This window comes from Myxocyprinus asiaticus, chromosome 2 (genome assembly GCF_019703515.2).
Source record: "Myxocyprinus asiaticus isolate MX2 ecotype Aquarium Trade chromosome 2, UBuf_Myxa_2, whole genome shotgun sequence".
Classification (NCBI taxonomy): domain Eukaryota; kingdom Metazoa; phylum Chordata; class Actinopteri; order Cypriniformes; family Catostomidae; genus Myxocyprinus; species Myxocyprinus asiaticus.
Window position 1 is genome coordinate 2791520 of NC_059345.1, and position 15061 is coordinate 2806580.

General features: G+C 38.5%; 2 protein-coding genes across 3 annotated transcripts in view; both read right to left on the reverse strand.

Moving 5' to 3' along the window:
• Positions 1-779: 779 nt before the first annotated feature.
• LOC127410790 (histone H2B-like) overlaps positions 780-15061 on the reverse strand; it is a 303692-nt gene continuing 289410 nt past the window's right edge. Inside the window, exons 1-3 of one of the 2 annotated variants that reach the window (XM_051646007.1) lie at positions 5649-6019; positions 4682-4812; positions 780-1113 (exon numbers count right to left, since the gene is read on the reverse strand). In XM_051646007.1, the coding sequence (XP_051501967.1) occupies positions 968-1113; positions 4682-4812; positions 5649-6019 (648 nt within the window). In that variant the 3' untranslated portion in view covers positions 780-967. Of the gene's footprint in view, positions 1114-4681; positions 4813-5648; positions 6020-15061 lie in introns of those variants that run through there. The other variant, XM_051645999.1, reaches the window with a different exon arrangement.
• On the reverse strand, positions 8204-8734 carry LOC127411004 (histone H2A-like). Its single transcript, XM_051646317.1, has one exon. It carries the CDS (start codon positions 8721-8723, stop codon positions 8340-8342), a length of 384 nt encoding a protein of 127 aa, XP_051502277.1. The 5' UTR covers positions 8724-8734; the 3' UTR covers positions 8204-8339.

The window sequence follows — 15061 nt, forward strand, 5'->3', positions numbered from 1 at the left end:
GATCATCATTGAGGGACTTGTGGACTGTTTCATACAGTAGTTGTTTTGGGCATCTTGAAGCACACACTCAAATCAGAGACAAAAGATCAAATCATTGTGCTGATAATATCATCCACATCTAAATGAGATAATTATTAACAATCATTGTTCAGTGCTCAATCAAATATAATGAAATAACAGTTTAAGTTGGAGATGGCTGAATATGTAACGTTTTTAATTCCTGCTGGTGAATGACAAACCGAATTTACTTTTAATCATGTGAAAAATATGTATGATAGATATGAGCAATACATACTAGTTAAAAATGCAAATATTGATGTAAGATATTGATTACTAATGAAAATGCTCATATTTGATGTCAAAGATGACATTATTAGGCCTATATAAGGAAATATCCATTCTTGAAATAAAAATGCTGATTCATAACAATTGAATATCACAATGATCTGTCATTCATTCACCCATATTAAAAACACAATTACAGGAATCTGTTTTTTTTTTTTTTTTTTTTTTTTGGTCTTCTATTTTTCTGTGAGCCCCAGAAGTCAGAGAAATTACAGGTGTTGGCTTTAACAAGACATTTTTCTACTTTTTATATAAATAAAACAGATGACATTGATATAGTATATCAATGCATATACCAAAAAGTGTACTCATAAGCCCACAACAAGAACACACAGGCTTATTAATTTTAAAAGATTAAATTTAAAATATAAGTTTTTATATTTATTTGAATTGAAATATGTATCATTCAAGTGTTACAACATTTGAGGCTGAAATGAGGAGCAGTGAGTAAGTTGGTTTAATGTTTAAAAAAAAGTAACGTTAGAAAATAGCAATAAATGAATTTGTTTTCATCAATTAATTTATTAGGTATTTTTATGTTCTTGCCTTTTTAATGATCAGCATGCTTACCAAATATTGTATAAGTACTTTTTTCTGGAATAATTCATGTGCATCAGTAAGTCTACAGGCAACATTTATTTCCATTGTCATCTGTTTTTTTGGTCTGCACCATGTAAGCTTGCAAAGGTGGAAAACTGTGATCAATGAGGTGAAAGACTTTAACATTCAGTGATGTGCTGTGATGCGGCTCTGTTGAGAAGTTCCTCCCTAAAGGTAAAAGAAAAGACATCAATCACAGTGAAACTGCATTTCAACAGTGGGTCATTCCATAATAAAATCAAGTTTTATGAATTTAAATTCTAGAAATATAAATAAATAACAGGTTATTCTATTTTATCTCCATCCTACAGTATATCAAACATTATCTTGAGATATTTGGTATTACAATACAATACTCAAAAATAATACCATTATATTCTATATACAGGTGCATCTCAAATTAGAATGTCGTGGAAAAGTTCATTTTTCAGTAATTCAACTCAAATTGTGAAACTCGTGTATTAAATAAATTCAGTGCATACAGACTGAAGTAGTTTAAGTCTTTGGTTCTTTTAATTGTGATGATTTTGGCTCACATTTAACAAAAACCCACCAATTCACTATCTCAACAATTAGAATATGGTGACATGCCAATCAGCTAATCAACTCAAAACACCTGCAAAGGTTTCCTGAGCCTTCAAAATGGTCTCTCAGTTTGGTTCACTAGGCTACACAATCATGGGGAAGACTGCTGATCTGACAGTTGTCCAGAAGACAATCATTGACACCCTTCACAAGGAGGGTAAGCCACAAACATTCATTGCCAAAGAAGCTGACTGTTCACAGAGTGCTGTATCCAAGCATGTTAACAGAAAGTTGAGTGGAAGGAAAAAGTGTGGAAGAAAAAGATGCACAACCAACCGAGAGAACCGCAGCCTTATGAGGATTGTCAAGCAAAATCGATTCAAGAATTTGGGTGAACTTCACAAGGAATGGACTGAGGCTGGGGTCAAGGCATCAGGAGCCACCACACACAGACATGTCAAGGAATTTGGCTACAGTTGTCGTATTCCTCTTGTTAAGCCACTCCTGAACCACAGACAACATCAGAGGCGTCTTACCTGGGCTAAGGAGAAGAACTGGACTGTTGCCCAGTGGTCCAAAGTCCTCTTTTCAGATGAGAGCAAGTCTTGTATTTCATTTGGAAACCAAGGTCCTAGAGTCTGGAGGAAGGGTGGAGAAGCTCATAGCCCAAGTTGCTTGAAGTCCAGTGTTAAGTTTCCACAGTCTGTGATGATTTGGGGTGCAATGTCATCTGCTGGGGTTGGTCCATTGTGTTTTTTGAAAACCAAAGTCACTGCACCCGTTTACCAAGAAATTTTGGAGCACTTCATGCTTCCTTCTGCTGACCAGCTTTTTAAAGATGCTGATTTCATTTTCCAGCAGGATTTGGCACCTGCCCACACTGCCAAAAGCACCAAAAGTTGGTTAAATGACCATGGTGTTGGTGTGCTTGACTGGCCAGCAAACTCACCAGACCTGTCAAGATTAAAATGAGAAATGTATTGTCAAGAGGAAAATGAGAAACAACAGGCCAAAAAATGCAGATGAGCTGAAGGCCACTGTCAAAGAAACCTGGGCTTCCATACCACCTCAGCAGTGCCACAAACTGATCACCTCCATGCCACGCCGAATTGAGGCAGTAATTAAAGCAAAAGGAGCCCCTACCAAGTATTGAGTACATATACAGTAAATGAACATACTTTCCAGAAGGCCAACAATTCACTAAAAATGTTTTTTTTATTGGTCTTATGATGTATTCTAATTTGTTGAGATAGTGAATTGGTGGGTTTTTGTTAAATGTGAGCCAAAATCATCACAATTAAAAGAACCAATGACTTAAACTACTTCAGTCTGTGTGTATTGAATTTATTTAATACACGAGTTTCACAATTTGAGTTGAATTACTGAAAAATGAACTTTTCCACGACATTCTAATTTATTGAGATGCACCTGTTTGAGCCTCTTTGGGCAGATTTACTGCAAAGGCAATCCTGTAAAAAATGCAGCTGAAAAGTTTCAATAATGCAAAAAAACAATTTGTCTAAACTATTTCCGCATGAAGCAAATGAAACGGGTGTAAGGCAATGGGCGTCTCTCTGAAAATACAAGTGCAAATGACATTATTAAACAGTATTATTAACAGTCCTACTAATAATAATCATAATAAAATCATCATATTTAATCTTTTAGGTAAAACACAAGACAACAACTGTTGCCCAGCACAATTTATAGGTACAGCAGATGACAATGTATTTAACTGTATGACATATTGTTGTGAGACATACAGTTGTAATACTATAAAGATAACTTGAGACTTTTGCCGTGCTCATTTGGACCTCTGTGAAATCTAGTGCAGAAAATGCCACAAGAATTGTCCCTAAAATTAAAACAGTCTTTAAGTAAGTAACGACAGTTTTAACATTTATTCACCTTGTGTATTATTGACTCAAAGGACATTCGTGAGTGGAAGACAGATAAATGAATGAACTAAAGTTAAAGTTTAGAAAATATGAGTGAAATTGATTATGTTGAAGTTGATCATCTACAACAACTGAGATGAGTCCAACAGGGTGAATTATCTAAATTTACCTCAGTTACCGGCTGCCTCACGGAAAATAGGGCATTTAATAACAAAATTACCAAGTGGGAATAAAACACTGAATGATAAAACAATTCAAACCTAAAGTGTTATTCAATGATAGACTGACAAAACATTGTGTAATATGATGAATAAAAGTATTTATTCTTACCCTTTTCTAGCAATGCATCCACTGACGGTTGGCCCGATGTAGATACAGAAATGTGCATGTGCAAAACTCAGATTTCTCTAAGCAAGTTTCAACATAGAACAAACGTTAAGATTTTGACCAGGTCGGTTGGCGGTACATGTTGAATCAACCCAACTTCAATGTTGTATATATGTTATATTTTCGACCTAACAATGTTCTGATGTACTGCAATTATACTATTTAACTAATGTTTAAAATTATCTAAATATGTTCTTGTATCGCAATGTAATATTGTTTAAATGTGACACTTTGCAAACATTCAATCCTGCCAAACAACACTAGTAAGATGAATTTCAACACTGGCCTATATAAAGCCCTTTTGGCTTCAGCATTATTGGTTATTTATTGACAATTAATTTAATGAAGAAAACACTCAACGACATAAGAGCGTTAATTGTAAACTGTATTGCTTCCAAACGAAATAACATGTCACAGTGGTTTCCTATTTGCGCTTCTGACCAGCAGATGACAGTACATTGAACAGTAGCTTTGAGTAATAAGCCCATTTTCAATGCATTTGTGTTTGAAGTCTTGATCATTTTTCCTTCACTAAACATCCGCGACCGCGTGAGGTTTCCTTTAACATACAAACACTTTCTGCAAGAAACTCTTTAAACGAGAACATGTGTGGCTCTTAAAAGTGCCTTTGGGTTGTTTGAGAAACAGGACCTTTCCTCTTCGGTCTGACATAGGAAAACACATCCAGCTGACCATGATTAAAGCTTCTATAATTTCTATTACTGTCAGCATACCTTATTAGCTTATGGTTAACATTGATGTGCCATAAACTGTGGGGTGCAGGGACAGTGTATTTTCTACGCCTCCGAGGGTTCAGCTGAAGACTGCGCATTAAGACACCCTGAGGATCCATTTCTATACTATATCCTTTGTATTCACCTTGTATTCAAGGATGCAGATATGTCGAGGTACAAAATGTGCCTTACTCTGTACATGAATGCCCTGTGCAATGAGATGTCCAACCATCATTGTATACCCAGAATTGGGACGTTTTAGTATATCTTCTGCCACAGCATCCAGTTCAGCGTCTTCCAAGTTTGAGATCAGGTTGCTTACTCTGAGAATAAAACACAAACTCATTAGCAACCACACAACACAAGAGATCAACACTAGTAAATCTGAAAGTTAAAAAGGCTACATAAAGCTAATAGGAGCGGTTTACCTTAAATCATGCTGCGTTATCCTGTTACAAACAGTTCTTTCACTTACATCACACAACTTTGCAATGTTTCCAGCAGTTTGACCCACTGAGAGATAATTTTCAATAGTACTTATTGGAAACAAATAAGATGAACGTCCCACCTCAACACCCTCTGACTCGCACAGATTTTGAATATGCAGTGAAACATTTTGCAGAGTCTAACAATCCAGAATGTACTTCGACATTCATAACGGCATATAGCTCTCCAAAAACATAAGCACCTCTATTCTAAATAAAAGTCATTTGATGCGTGATTATCGACTTTATTCGCTAACCTGCGCAAATCTCTAGATATATGTGAAGCGTCAGCCATAGTTTACACGAGATATGGCTATGTCCTGACGTCACATCAAAACAAGTCAAGAGTAATCGAGCACACACTTCAATCTACTATAACCCAAGCAGGACCAGCCCACATAATCGTCATACAAGAGACAGAAATGGAAGAAAATACAAAAATAAATAAATGTGGGAATATTTACATAAATACGGGAATAAATATAAATGAAGCATATATAAAAACAGTTTTAGTCCTCGCATATACGTGTGTATAATATATATATATATATATATATATATATTATATATATTCTCTCTATTTATCTATCTTCTGCAAAAGACTCTTTAAACGAGAAGATGTGTGGCTCTTAAAAGAGCCTTTGGGTTGGTTGAGAAACAGGATGTTATTTTACTTGGAGCTGGTGTATTTGGTGACGGCCTTTGTGCCCTCAGACACGGCGTGTTTGGCCAGTTCACCGGGCAGCAGCAGACGCACGGCGGTCTGGATCTCTCTCGATGTGATGGTGGAGCGCTTGTTGTAGTGAGCGAGACGAGACGCTTCACCGCCGATGCGCTCGAAGATGTCGTTGACGAAAGAGTTCATGATTCCCATCGCCTTGGAAGAGATCCCGGTGTCAGGATGAACCTGTTTCAGGACTTTATACACGTAGATAGCGTAACTCTCCTTCCTGGACTTCCTGCGCTTCTTTCCTCCCTTACCGGCGGTCTTTGTGACGGCCTTCTTGGATCCTTTCTTCGGTGCGGATTTAGCTGGTTCAGGCATGATAATCTGAAGAACAAACTCACAATAATGATTCTTAATCCGCTCATACAAGTATTTATTCCCTCCTCTATGCTAATTCTGTGAGGAGATGATCCGTGTCCTCTGATTGCGTATTTTCATTGGTCAAACCCATTGAATGATTTCATTGGACAGTTGTAAGTTTGACGGGCCGGAAAGAGCCAATCAAAGACTTCCAAATGAAAGTCCCGCCTCTCGCCTCATGTTTGAAAGTTTCCATCCCCCACACGATTACATTTCCTTTCTTTAGTTCTCCCGCTCATTTTTATTTTATTTTGTAGTAATATGAGAAAATAAACAGTTCTTAAGATATAATTGTTCATAAAGTATTTCAATATTTTTCTCCGAGTAATACTGTGGTTTATAACCATAAACACACTTTAAACCATTAAACACCATAAACCGTTTTAACACTTTGTTTTAATCTAATTTTCTATATTTTATACTGTCCTGCATTTGGTAACATTCGCAGACGCTGATGTTCACTGATGGTGAAACGTAGATTTGCGAAGAAACTAAGGTTTCCTCTCAACTGCATCGTAAGGGTTTATACATTACTGGAAGTTTTTCAACATTGTGTACGCTGGGGCCATCTGGTGGTCAAATTAATGAATAACACCTAAGAAACTGCTGTGTCTCTTTACAGATGCTGGTTTCACATCTGGTTCTGCAACTGATTTTTATTTTAAATAACTAAAAGACATTTGTTGAAGTGATTAAGTTGTTTGGTTGTACTGGAACTAATATAAGTCAACTAAATAAAACAAATTCATAAAAAGAAAATCTGTGATCCGTCTATTTAACCATGCCTCAGTCCTTCTCCTTCGTCTGTTATTTCATAGACTCATATAGGCTTTATATATGAATTATAATATTAAACAAAACATTATAATGGATTTGAGTAAGGAAGACAACCCTGGGGTTGATTGAACCAGATACTGAAGCAGTCACGTGGTTTTCAGGCGTCGGATGTCATAGATCATGGTTTTAGTAAAAAAAAAAAAAAAAATAGTAATAAAAAAATAAAATAAAATAAAATAAAGCTCTGATACAGCGTTTCAATGAAAAATATGGTTGTTTTTTTGGTGGTCAATGTAACATAATTTAAGAAAAGGGGAGGGGATTTAATTAGTGGATATTAGGTTTTCTATTAGCCAATTTCTGCTTATGAATGTGATATTTCCCATAAATCATAAAGATGTTATGATTGTAGTATTATGGTCAGCGTTTGAACTGACAGATGAATAAGAAGTGATGTCACAGAACTGGCAACTGCGCTTTCAGACAAGCAATTTTTAATGAGAAAAGATTGAGCATCATTAAGAGTGAGTAGCTGGCTGCATGAGGAGAGTGAGTAGCCTATCCAGATGTACCGCCGGATTCTCATTAGTCAACGCTGTTCTATCAGCCAGTGACTCAATAGCTGAGTGGCTTCACTGGCAAGTCATTAGTCTTATTTTTGAACCATTTCGCACGCCATACGCCACATATTTTTCCTTCTCATAGTTCACAGCGCTGACGTACCAAAGCTCATAGATTCACTCGAATTTATTAGATATATTTATTATTATTTAATGAGAATTAGCTTCAGGTCAATGTCCAAATAAATATTATAAAATGGATATAAAAAGTAAAAACATTGTGCACCAAAATTAAAAATGTTATTGTGGATTTATTTTTATTTTTTTACTGTTGGATTCAGAGGCTTGTGATTGGCTGATATTGACGCAGTTTCCCGCTCAAGATCTTTTGTTCAGTTTATCTTTATTCACATGAAACAGATGTTGCACATTAATGTCTCTACTTTTTATATTCTTGTGATTTGATGTTCTTGATTTGAATAATTATACGTTCATAGTGAAATTAATGGTTTGTATTTTGAATCACAAGAAACACTATAATGCACTGAAGTTTTTCATAGTTTAGAACAAAACTAAAAATACACCGTCTGTGCTCGTACAACTGAATTTATAGTTTGCTGCACGTTATTAAAGAAACAATTGATGTCCAAAGGAGAGTATGATCTTTATTCTACACAACAATCATTACACCTGATTTAGTCATGCCATCTCATGTTTTAGAGCAGATTTTGCAATTTTTCTTTCTTTTCACGAGCTACTAAAGATTAAAAAGGAACTGATTCTTTGTGTTATCACGCACATTTATGTCACAGTGTTACTTCCACTGGAAAGCATATCCCGCAATAGTTTAGACAAAAGAAAAATATCATCACTCTCTTATAGTTGAAGTGTGTGGCTCTTAAAAGAGCCTTTGTGTTTCAGTGAATCAGACTTTAGTCCGTTTATTTCTTGGCGGGTTTCTCGGTCTTCTTGGGCAGCAGCACAGCCTGGATGTTGGGCAGCACACCACCCTGAGCGATGGTCACTCCACCCAAGAGTTTGTTCAACTCTTCATCGTTCCGCACTGCCAGCTGCAGGTGACGGGGAATGATACGAGTCTTCTTGTTGTCCCGAGCGGCGTTTCCGGCCAACTCCAGGATTTCAGCGGTGAGATACTCGAGCACAGCGGCCAGATAAACAGGAGCACCGGCACCAACGCGCTCTGCGTAGTTTCCTTTGCGGAGCAGTCTGTGTACACGACCGACGGGGAACTGCAGTCCTGCCCTGGATGAACGAGTTTTAGCCTTTGCACGAGCTTTACCGCCGGTTTTACCTCTGCCGCTCATTTTCGATATGTAGTTCAAACTGTATTGTTACAGAGAAATAATGCGTCGTCATGTTCCCGTTTACAGTATTTATAAGAGTCTGGCAGACGCCTATTGGCTAGAGACTGAAAACATTCTAACCAATCACTGCTCTTCCCTCCAAACTCCAAACCACTCCCTCTCTCTCTGTTGATGAATGTGCTCAAGAGGGAGTTTCAACTCTGAAGTATTTGTAACACTTGACAATAAGGTTCAATTAGTTAACAATAATTAACAACATTAGTTAACATGAACTAACAATGAACATTTTTTACAGCATGTATTAATCTTGGTTAATATTAATTTCAACATATATATATATATATATATATATATATATATATATATATATATATATATATTAATCAAGTTGTATGTTCACATTAAAGCACTATGTACTGACATGAACTAACACTGGACAATTGTATTTTTATCAAATAACATTAACAAAAAACAAATATTTTTTACAAAAATGTAAAAATATACAGTTTGCCAGAAGATGTCTAACAATGAACAATACACTGGTGACCAAAAGTTTGGAATAATGTACAGATTTTGCTCTTATGGAAACAAATTGGTTCTTTTATTCACCAAAGTGGCACTCAGCTGATCATAGTCAGGACATTAATAATGTGAAAAATTTTTTACTATTGCAATTTGAAGGAAAAAAAAAAAATGTTCAGAACTTCTTAAACTACTTCAAAGAGTTCTCATCAAAAAAATCCAGCAATAAAAGAAATCAAACGTGCAGCATTCTAGCTGTCAGTTTGTCCAGATACTCAGGTGACATTTCACCCCACACTTCCTGTAGCACTTGCCATAGATGTGGCTGTCTTGTCGGGCACTTCTCACGCACCTTACAGTCTAGCTGATCCCACAAAAGCTCAATGGGGTTAAGATCCATAACACTCTTTTCCAATTATCTGTTGTCCAATGTCTGTGTTTCTTGTACAATATACAAATACAAATCTGCAAGGGAATGTAATGGCAGGAGAGGTGTGGTATGTTGAATAAATATAAATAGACTAAGCTGTGTATTGCACATTAATTATTGCTCAATGGGGCAGTTTTAACTGTTCATGAGATGGATAGCCTGAGGGAAAAAAAAAAAAAAAACTGTTCTTGTGCCTTACAGTTCTGGTGCTCAGTGCTCTGTAGCGCCTGCCAGAAGGCAACAGTTCAAAAAGGTATTGGGCAGGGTGAGTGGGGTCCAGAGTGATTTTTACAGCCTTTTTCCTCACTCTGGAAGTGCATAGTTCTTGAATGGGGGGCAGGGGGCAACCAGTAATCCTCTCAGCAGTCCGAACTGTCCTTTGTAGTCTTCTGATGTCTGATTTCGTAGCTGCACCAAACCAGACAGTTACTGAAGTGCATAGGACAGACTCAATGACTGCTGAGTAGAACTGTATCAGCAGTGCCTGTGGCAGGTTGAACTTCCTCAACTGGTGAAGCAATTTCAACCTCTGCTGGGCCTTTTTCATAATGGAGTCAATGTGGGTCTCCCACTTCAGGTCCTGTGAGATGGTAGTGCCCAGGAACCTGAATGACTCCACTGCTGCCACAGTGCTGTTTAGAATGGTGAGGGGGGTCAGTGTTGGGGTGTTTCTCCTAAAGTCCACAATCATCTCCACCATTTTGAGCGTGTTCAGCTCAAGGTTGTTTTGACTGCACCAGACAGCCAGCTGTTTAACCTCCCTTCTGTATGCAGACTCATCGTCATCTTTGATGAGGCCAATGACAGTAGTGTCATCTGCAAACTTCAGGAGCTTGACAGAGGGGTCCTTGGTGGTGCAGTCATTAGTATAAAGGGAGAAGAGTAATGGTGAGAGAACACATCCCTGGGGGGCACCAGTGCTGATTGTACATGTGCTGGAAGTGAATTTCCCCAGTCTCACTAGCTGCTGCCTGTCCGTCAGAAAGATGGTAATCCACTGACAGATAGACGTGGGAACAGAGAGTTGGTGTAATGAAATAATCAATAATGTCTGACCTCCCTCACTGGCCGCACACAGGAAAAAAAAAAAAAAATCAAATTAAACAGCACCCACTTCCTACAAACCTCAATTAAGGCAGTTGAAAAGGTAACTTAATTAAACCTTATAATCAAAACAATTAAAAATAAATTATTAAATAATTAAAATTAATTAAAGCCCTGATTTCTTCCAACTGGTTATTTCCTGTTTCTGGTAATCCCTTCATATTCCACTCCCTTTCATTACATATATATATATATATATATAACTATATATGATATATGATATATATATGAACTATGGGGACACTAGAAATGTCCACATAAACCACATTTATAGCATAATACCCTTGTAATTACCAGTTTGTAACCTAAATTAATGTCCTCATAAACCACTCAAACCCGCCCACACACACACCTTCCCAGTATGCACAGGAACAAGGAACTCTTTAAGCGAGAACATGGGTGGCTCTTAAAAGAGACGTTGGGGGTCCCTTTAGTCACCAGACTCTTGATGGCGAGTTTGACGTGGGAGTTCTTCTTCTCCACATCGTATCCACCGGTGGCGAGAGCTTTCTTCAGGGCAGCGAGAGACACGCGCTCCTCTCCTTGGATGCGGACACATGAGTTCACCGCGACTTGGGCCTGTTTTCTTGGGTTTAGCTGCAGATTTCTTCTTGGGCACTTTGGCCGGTGTGGTGGCTGCAGCTGGGGCGGCTTCTGGCATCTCTCCATTTGAGATAAGGTTATAATACAAGAGACCCGATTTCACAATATCACATAGCAATTTCACTAGTTGTTATTCAATTGTTTACATCACAGATGTGTATCTGTAAGTGTAATATGTAATTAGTATATTTAATATTACCGTCTTTTACTAGTGGAAAGTGCATTGCTTACATGTGAAATTGAAATTTCAACTTGCAAGAAATAAATTACAAATCCTTGTAATTGTGTTTCTAATAAGAGTAAATTACAGATAATTGTAAAGTTCAACTATTATATGATTCAACTTTTTATTTATTTTTATTTATTTATTTATTTTTTTTTACAACAAGAATGGGTATTTCCACAGGTAATTATGCCAACTTTGATATCAAAAATAAAAAAATTTCTTGTGAAAAAAGCTCGGAGGATCATCAGAGACTCCAGCCACCCGAGCCATGGGCTGTTCTCACTGCTACCATCAGGCAGGCGGTATCGCAGCATCAGGACCCGCACCAGCCGACTTCATAACAGCTTCTTCCCCCAAGCAATCAGACTTTTGAACTCTTGATCTCCCACGATCAAATACATCAGCACTGCACTTTATTACTCTTATATCTCACACCGGACAGTCATAAATTGTATTATTATTATATTATATTCTCTCTTAACAACTTACTATCAACCGACAGCCTGAATGTCAATACAGTACAATACAACTTACTGTACATTCTATATATACTATATATACTTTTTTTATTGTATAATGTGTATTCTATTTTGTGTGTATTGTATACTGTACATTGTATGTTATTATTTGTATATTGTGTTGTGTGTAATTATGTGTATATTTGATTTCACGACTACTATGTTGCTCGGAACTGCACCCAATAATTTCATACACTATTGCACTTGTGTATATGGTTGTGTGACAATAAAAGTGATTTGATTTGATTTGATTTTGATTCGGAAATGGGGTGAGATGGTGCGGTGTGCAGAAAATTCACAACCTCCTCACAGAAAACGGAATAGAGATTGTTTAGAACTGTAACACCCCATGGTCTGTTCCTTGCTCCTTGCACGTTCACAAAGTGCATCAGTGCAGCACTCGTCCTTCTGAAACTGAGCAGTGTGCGAATTTTGAACTACCCTGACGATTGGCTATTACTTGCCCAAATAGAGTCTTTGTTATGCCAGCACAATGACTTATTGCTCCAACAGCTGAACAGCCTTGGCCTCAATGTCAATTGGGCGAAGAGCATGCTCTCCCCCAGCCAACAAATCTCCTTTTTGGGAGTCCGTCTTGGCTCCTTGAGCGAATGTGTGCATCTCACAAGCGAGCGTGTTCAGGCCATTCTCCAGCGTCAGTCTCAGTTCATGCAGGGAGAACACTTCCACTGAAGCTATTTCAAAAGGCATTGGGACTTATGGCATCTGCCATTATTTCATTAGGTCTTTTACACATGAGACCTCTTCAGTGCTGGCTCAAGCACCATGTGCAATGGCATGCCTGGCGCCAATGATGCATGCACATTGCTATATCTCGCTGAGGTCTAGCTGCTATAGTACCTTGGACAGCTCTTGCTTTCTACCAGCAAGGTGTTATGCTGGGCCGGATTTCAGGTCGAAATTGGTGACTACGGATGCTTCCAAAACAAGTTGGGGTGCACTGTGTGATGAACGTATGTGCGAGGAGGGCATGGCACATCAACCACCTGGAGCTATCGGCTGTTTTCCTAGCCTTGAAGGCTTTTCAGTACGAAAGAGTGAATTATCATGTTCTGATTTGCTCTGACAAAACGACAGTTGTGGCATACATAAACCACCAAGGCGGAATTTCTTCCCTGCCAATGATGAGACTGACGTGTCATTTCCTCCTGTGGAACGAGGTCAATCTCCTCTCCTTGTGGGCGACATATGTCCCAGGCCATCTGAATTATGGTATGGACCTGTTCTCATGCCAAGGAGCGATGCAGAGCGAAGACTTCATCCTCAGACTGTCCTGATGATTTGGCTGGTACTCTAAGTCCCAAGCTTCGCTAGGAGTGGATGCAATGGCCCACAAATGGCCTGCGAAATGCAAATACGCATCTCCCCTGATGTGCCACCTTCACTCTGTCATATACAAAGTCCAAAAGGACAAGGAAACGATTCTATTGGTTGCACCGAAGTGGCCCAGTCATTACTGGTTTCCAGAATTTATAGAGATTCCGGACGGCTCTCCATGGGAAATACTGCTGATGAGAGTTTTTCTCAAGCGCAGGGCACAATCTGGCATCCCCAACCAAATCTGTAGAATCTGCATATATGGCCCCTGGATGGAGCATGCTACACGTCCCAGAACTGACCCAGTTGGTTATGAACACCATTTTACAGGCTAGATCGCTGTCTACATGGATGAACGGTGTGTCCTTACAAGACATATGTTTTGCAACAGGTTGGTCTTCTAAAAACACATTCTCAAGGTTTTACAACCTAGACATCTCTCTTTGCAAGTCCACTCTGTCTAGAGCACTTGTTATTTCATTGGCCAAACATTACCTCTGCCCTTTTTAAGTACGGCCTCCACCATCAATTTACACAACCGTCTGCATTTAGAAAGTTGTAATTTTCCATAAAATCCCGAGCTCTTTCATTATTAATAAAACTTCCTTCCCAAATGGGTTCGTGAAGGACTCCACCGACTTTAGTAGCATGTGGCAGGGAATTAATATCATCACGGACTTCAAAGGGAATAAAAACTCTGCCGTGAACACCGCTGCCTCTCTCCCTGATGAGCTTAATAATTTTTATGCTCGTTTTGAGGGAAACAACACCGCCCTCATGGAGAGAGCTCCCGTGGCCGAAGCTACAGAGGTTAGTTCACTCTCCGTCTCTGAAGCGGATGTAACCCGATCCTTCCGACGGGTGAAGATCCGTAAAGCCGCGGGTCCAGATGGCATTTCAGGCCACATCACATTCTGAGACCATCAATCCGCATCTTATCACATGGATCGTTGTGCATGACACCGCGGAGACTCACAGCATGTGGAGGCTCATGCTATCTTCGATCCATGCACAATTTACCATGTGCCCCATTGAGAGCGCGAACCTCTAATCGCAACCACGAGGAGGTTACCGCATTTTACTCTACCCTCCCTAGCAACCATGCCAATTTGGTTGCTTAGGGACCTGGCTGGAGTCACTCAGCACACCCTGGATTCGAACTCACAACTCCAGGGTTGGTAGTCAGCGTCAATACTCGCAGTTGTAAATATACAAGTTGTGATTTTGAAAAATGTATTAGGGTCATTCTTACTATTCGGTGCCATTTCAGCTTGGTAACTTTCTATCAAAAAAGTTACAATTTCCATGATTTAATCATTTTATCTGAAGAAGGGCTTGTTACACTACAAGAAAAATATATTGGTATAGCTCAGGATATTATTCTTAATAATTTTGATCAAATTCTTCACACATGCAAAGGCCAAATGTCCACCCTGTTACAGAACATTCTCATATCAATTAATAAGTGTTTTGAATGCACAATGCACTTACATTTTCTAAGAGTTAAAATGTCCCTCACTTTACCCTGCAAATGTATTTGAACAGTGTTCATACACAAGCATTATCTTGAAAAAAGTTGTTGTATTTTAAGGCACAG

Bases quoted from the DNA above. Each gene is read 5' to 3' on its own strand.
- LOC127411004 (XM_051646317.1), bottom strand. From the start codon at position 8,723: ATGAGCGGCAGAGGTAAAACCGGCGGTAAAGCTCGTGCAAAGGCTAAA.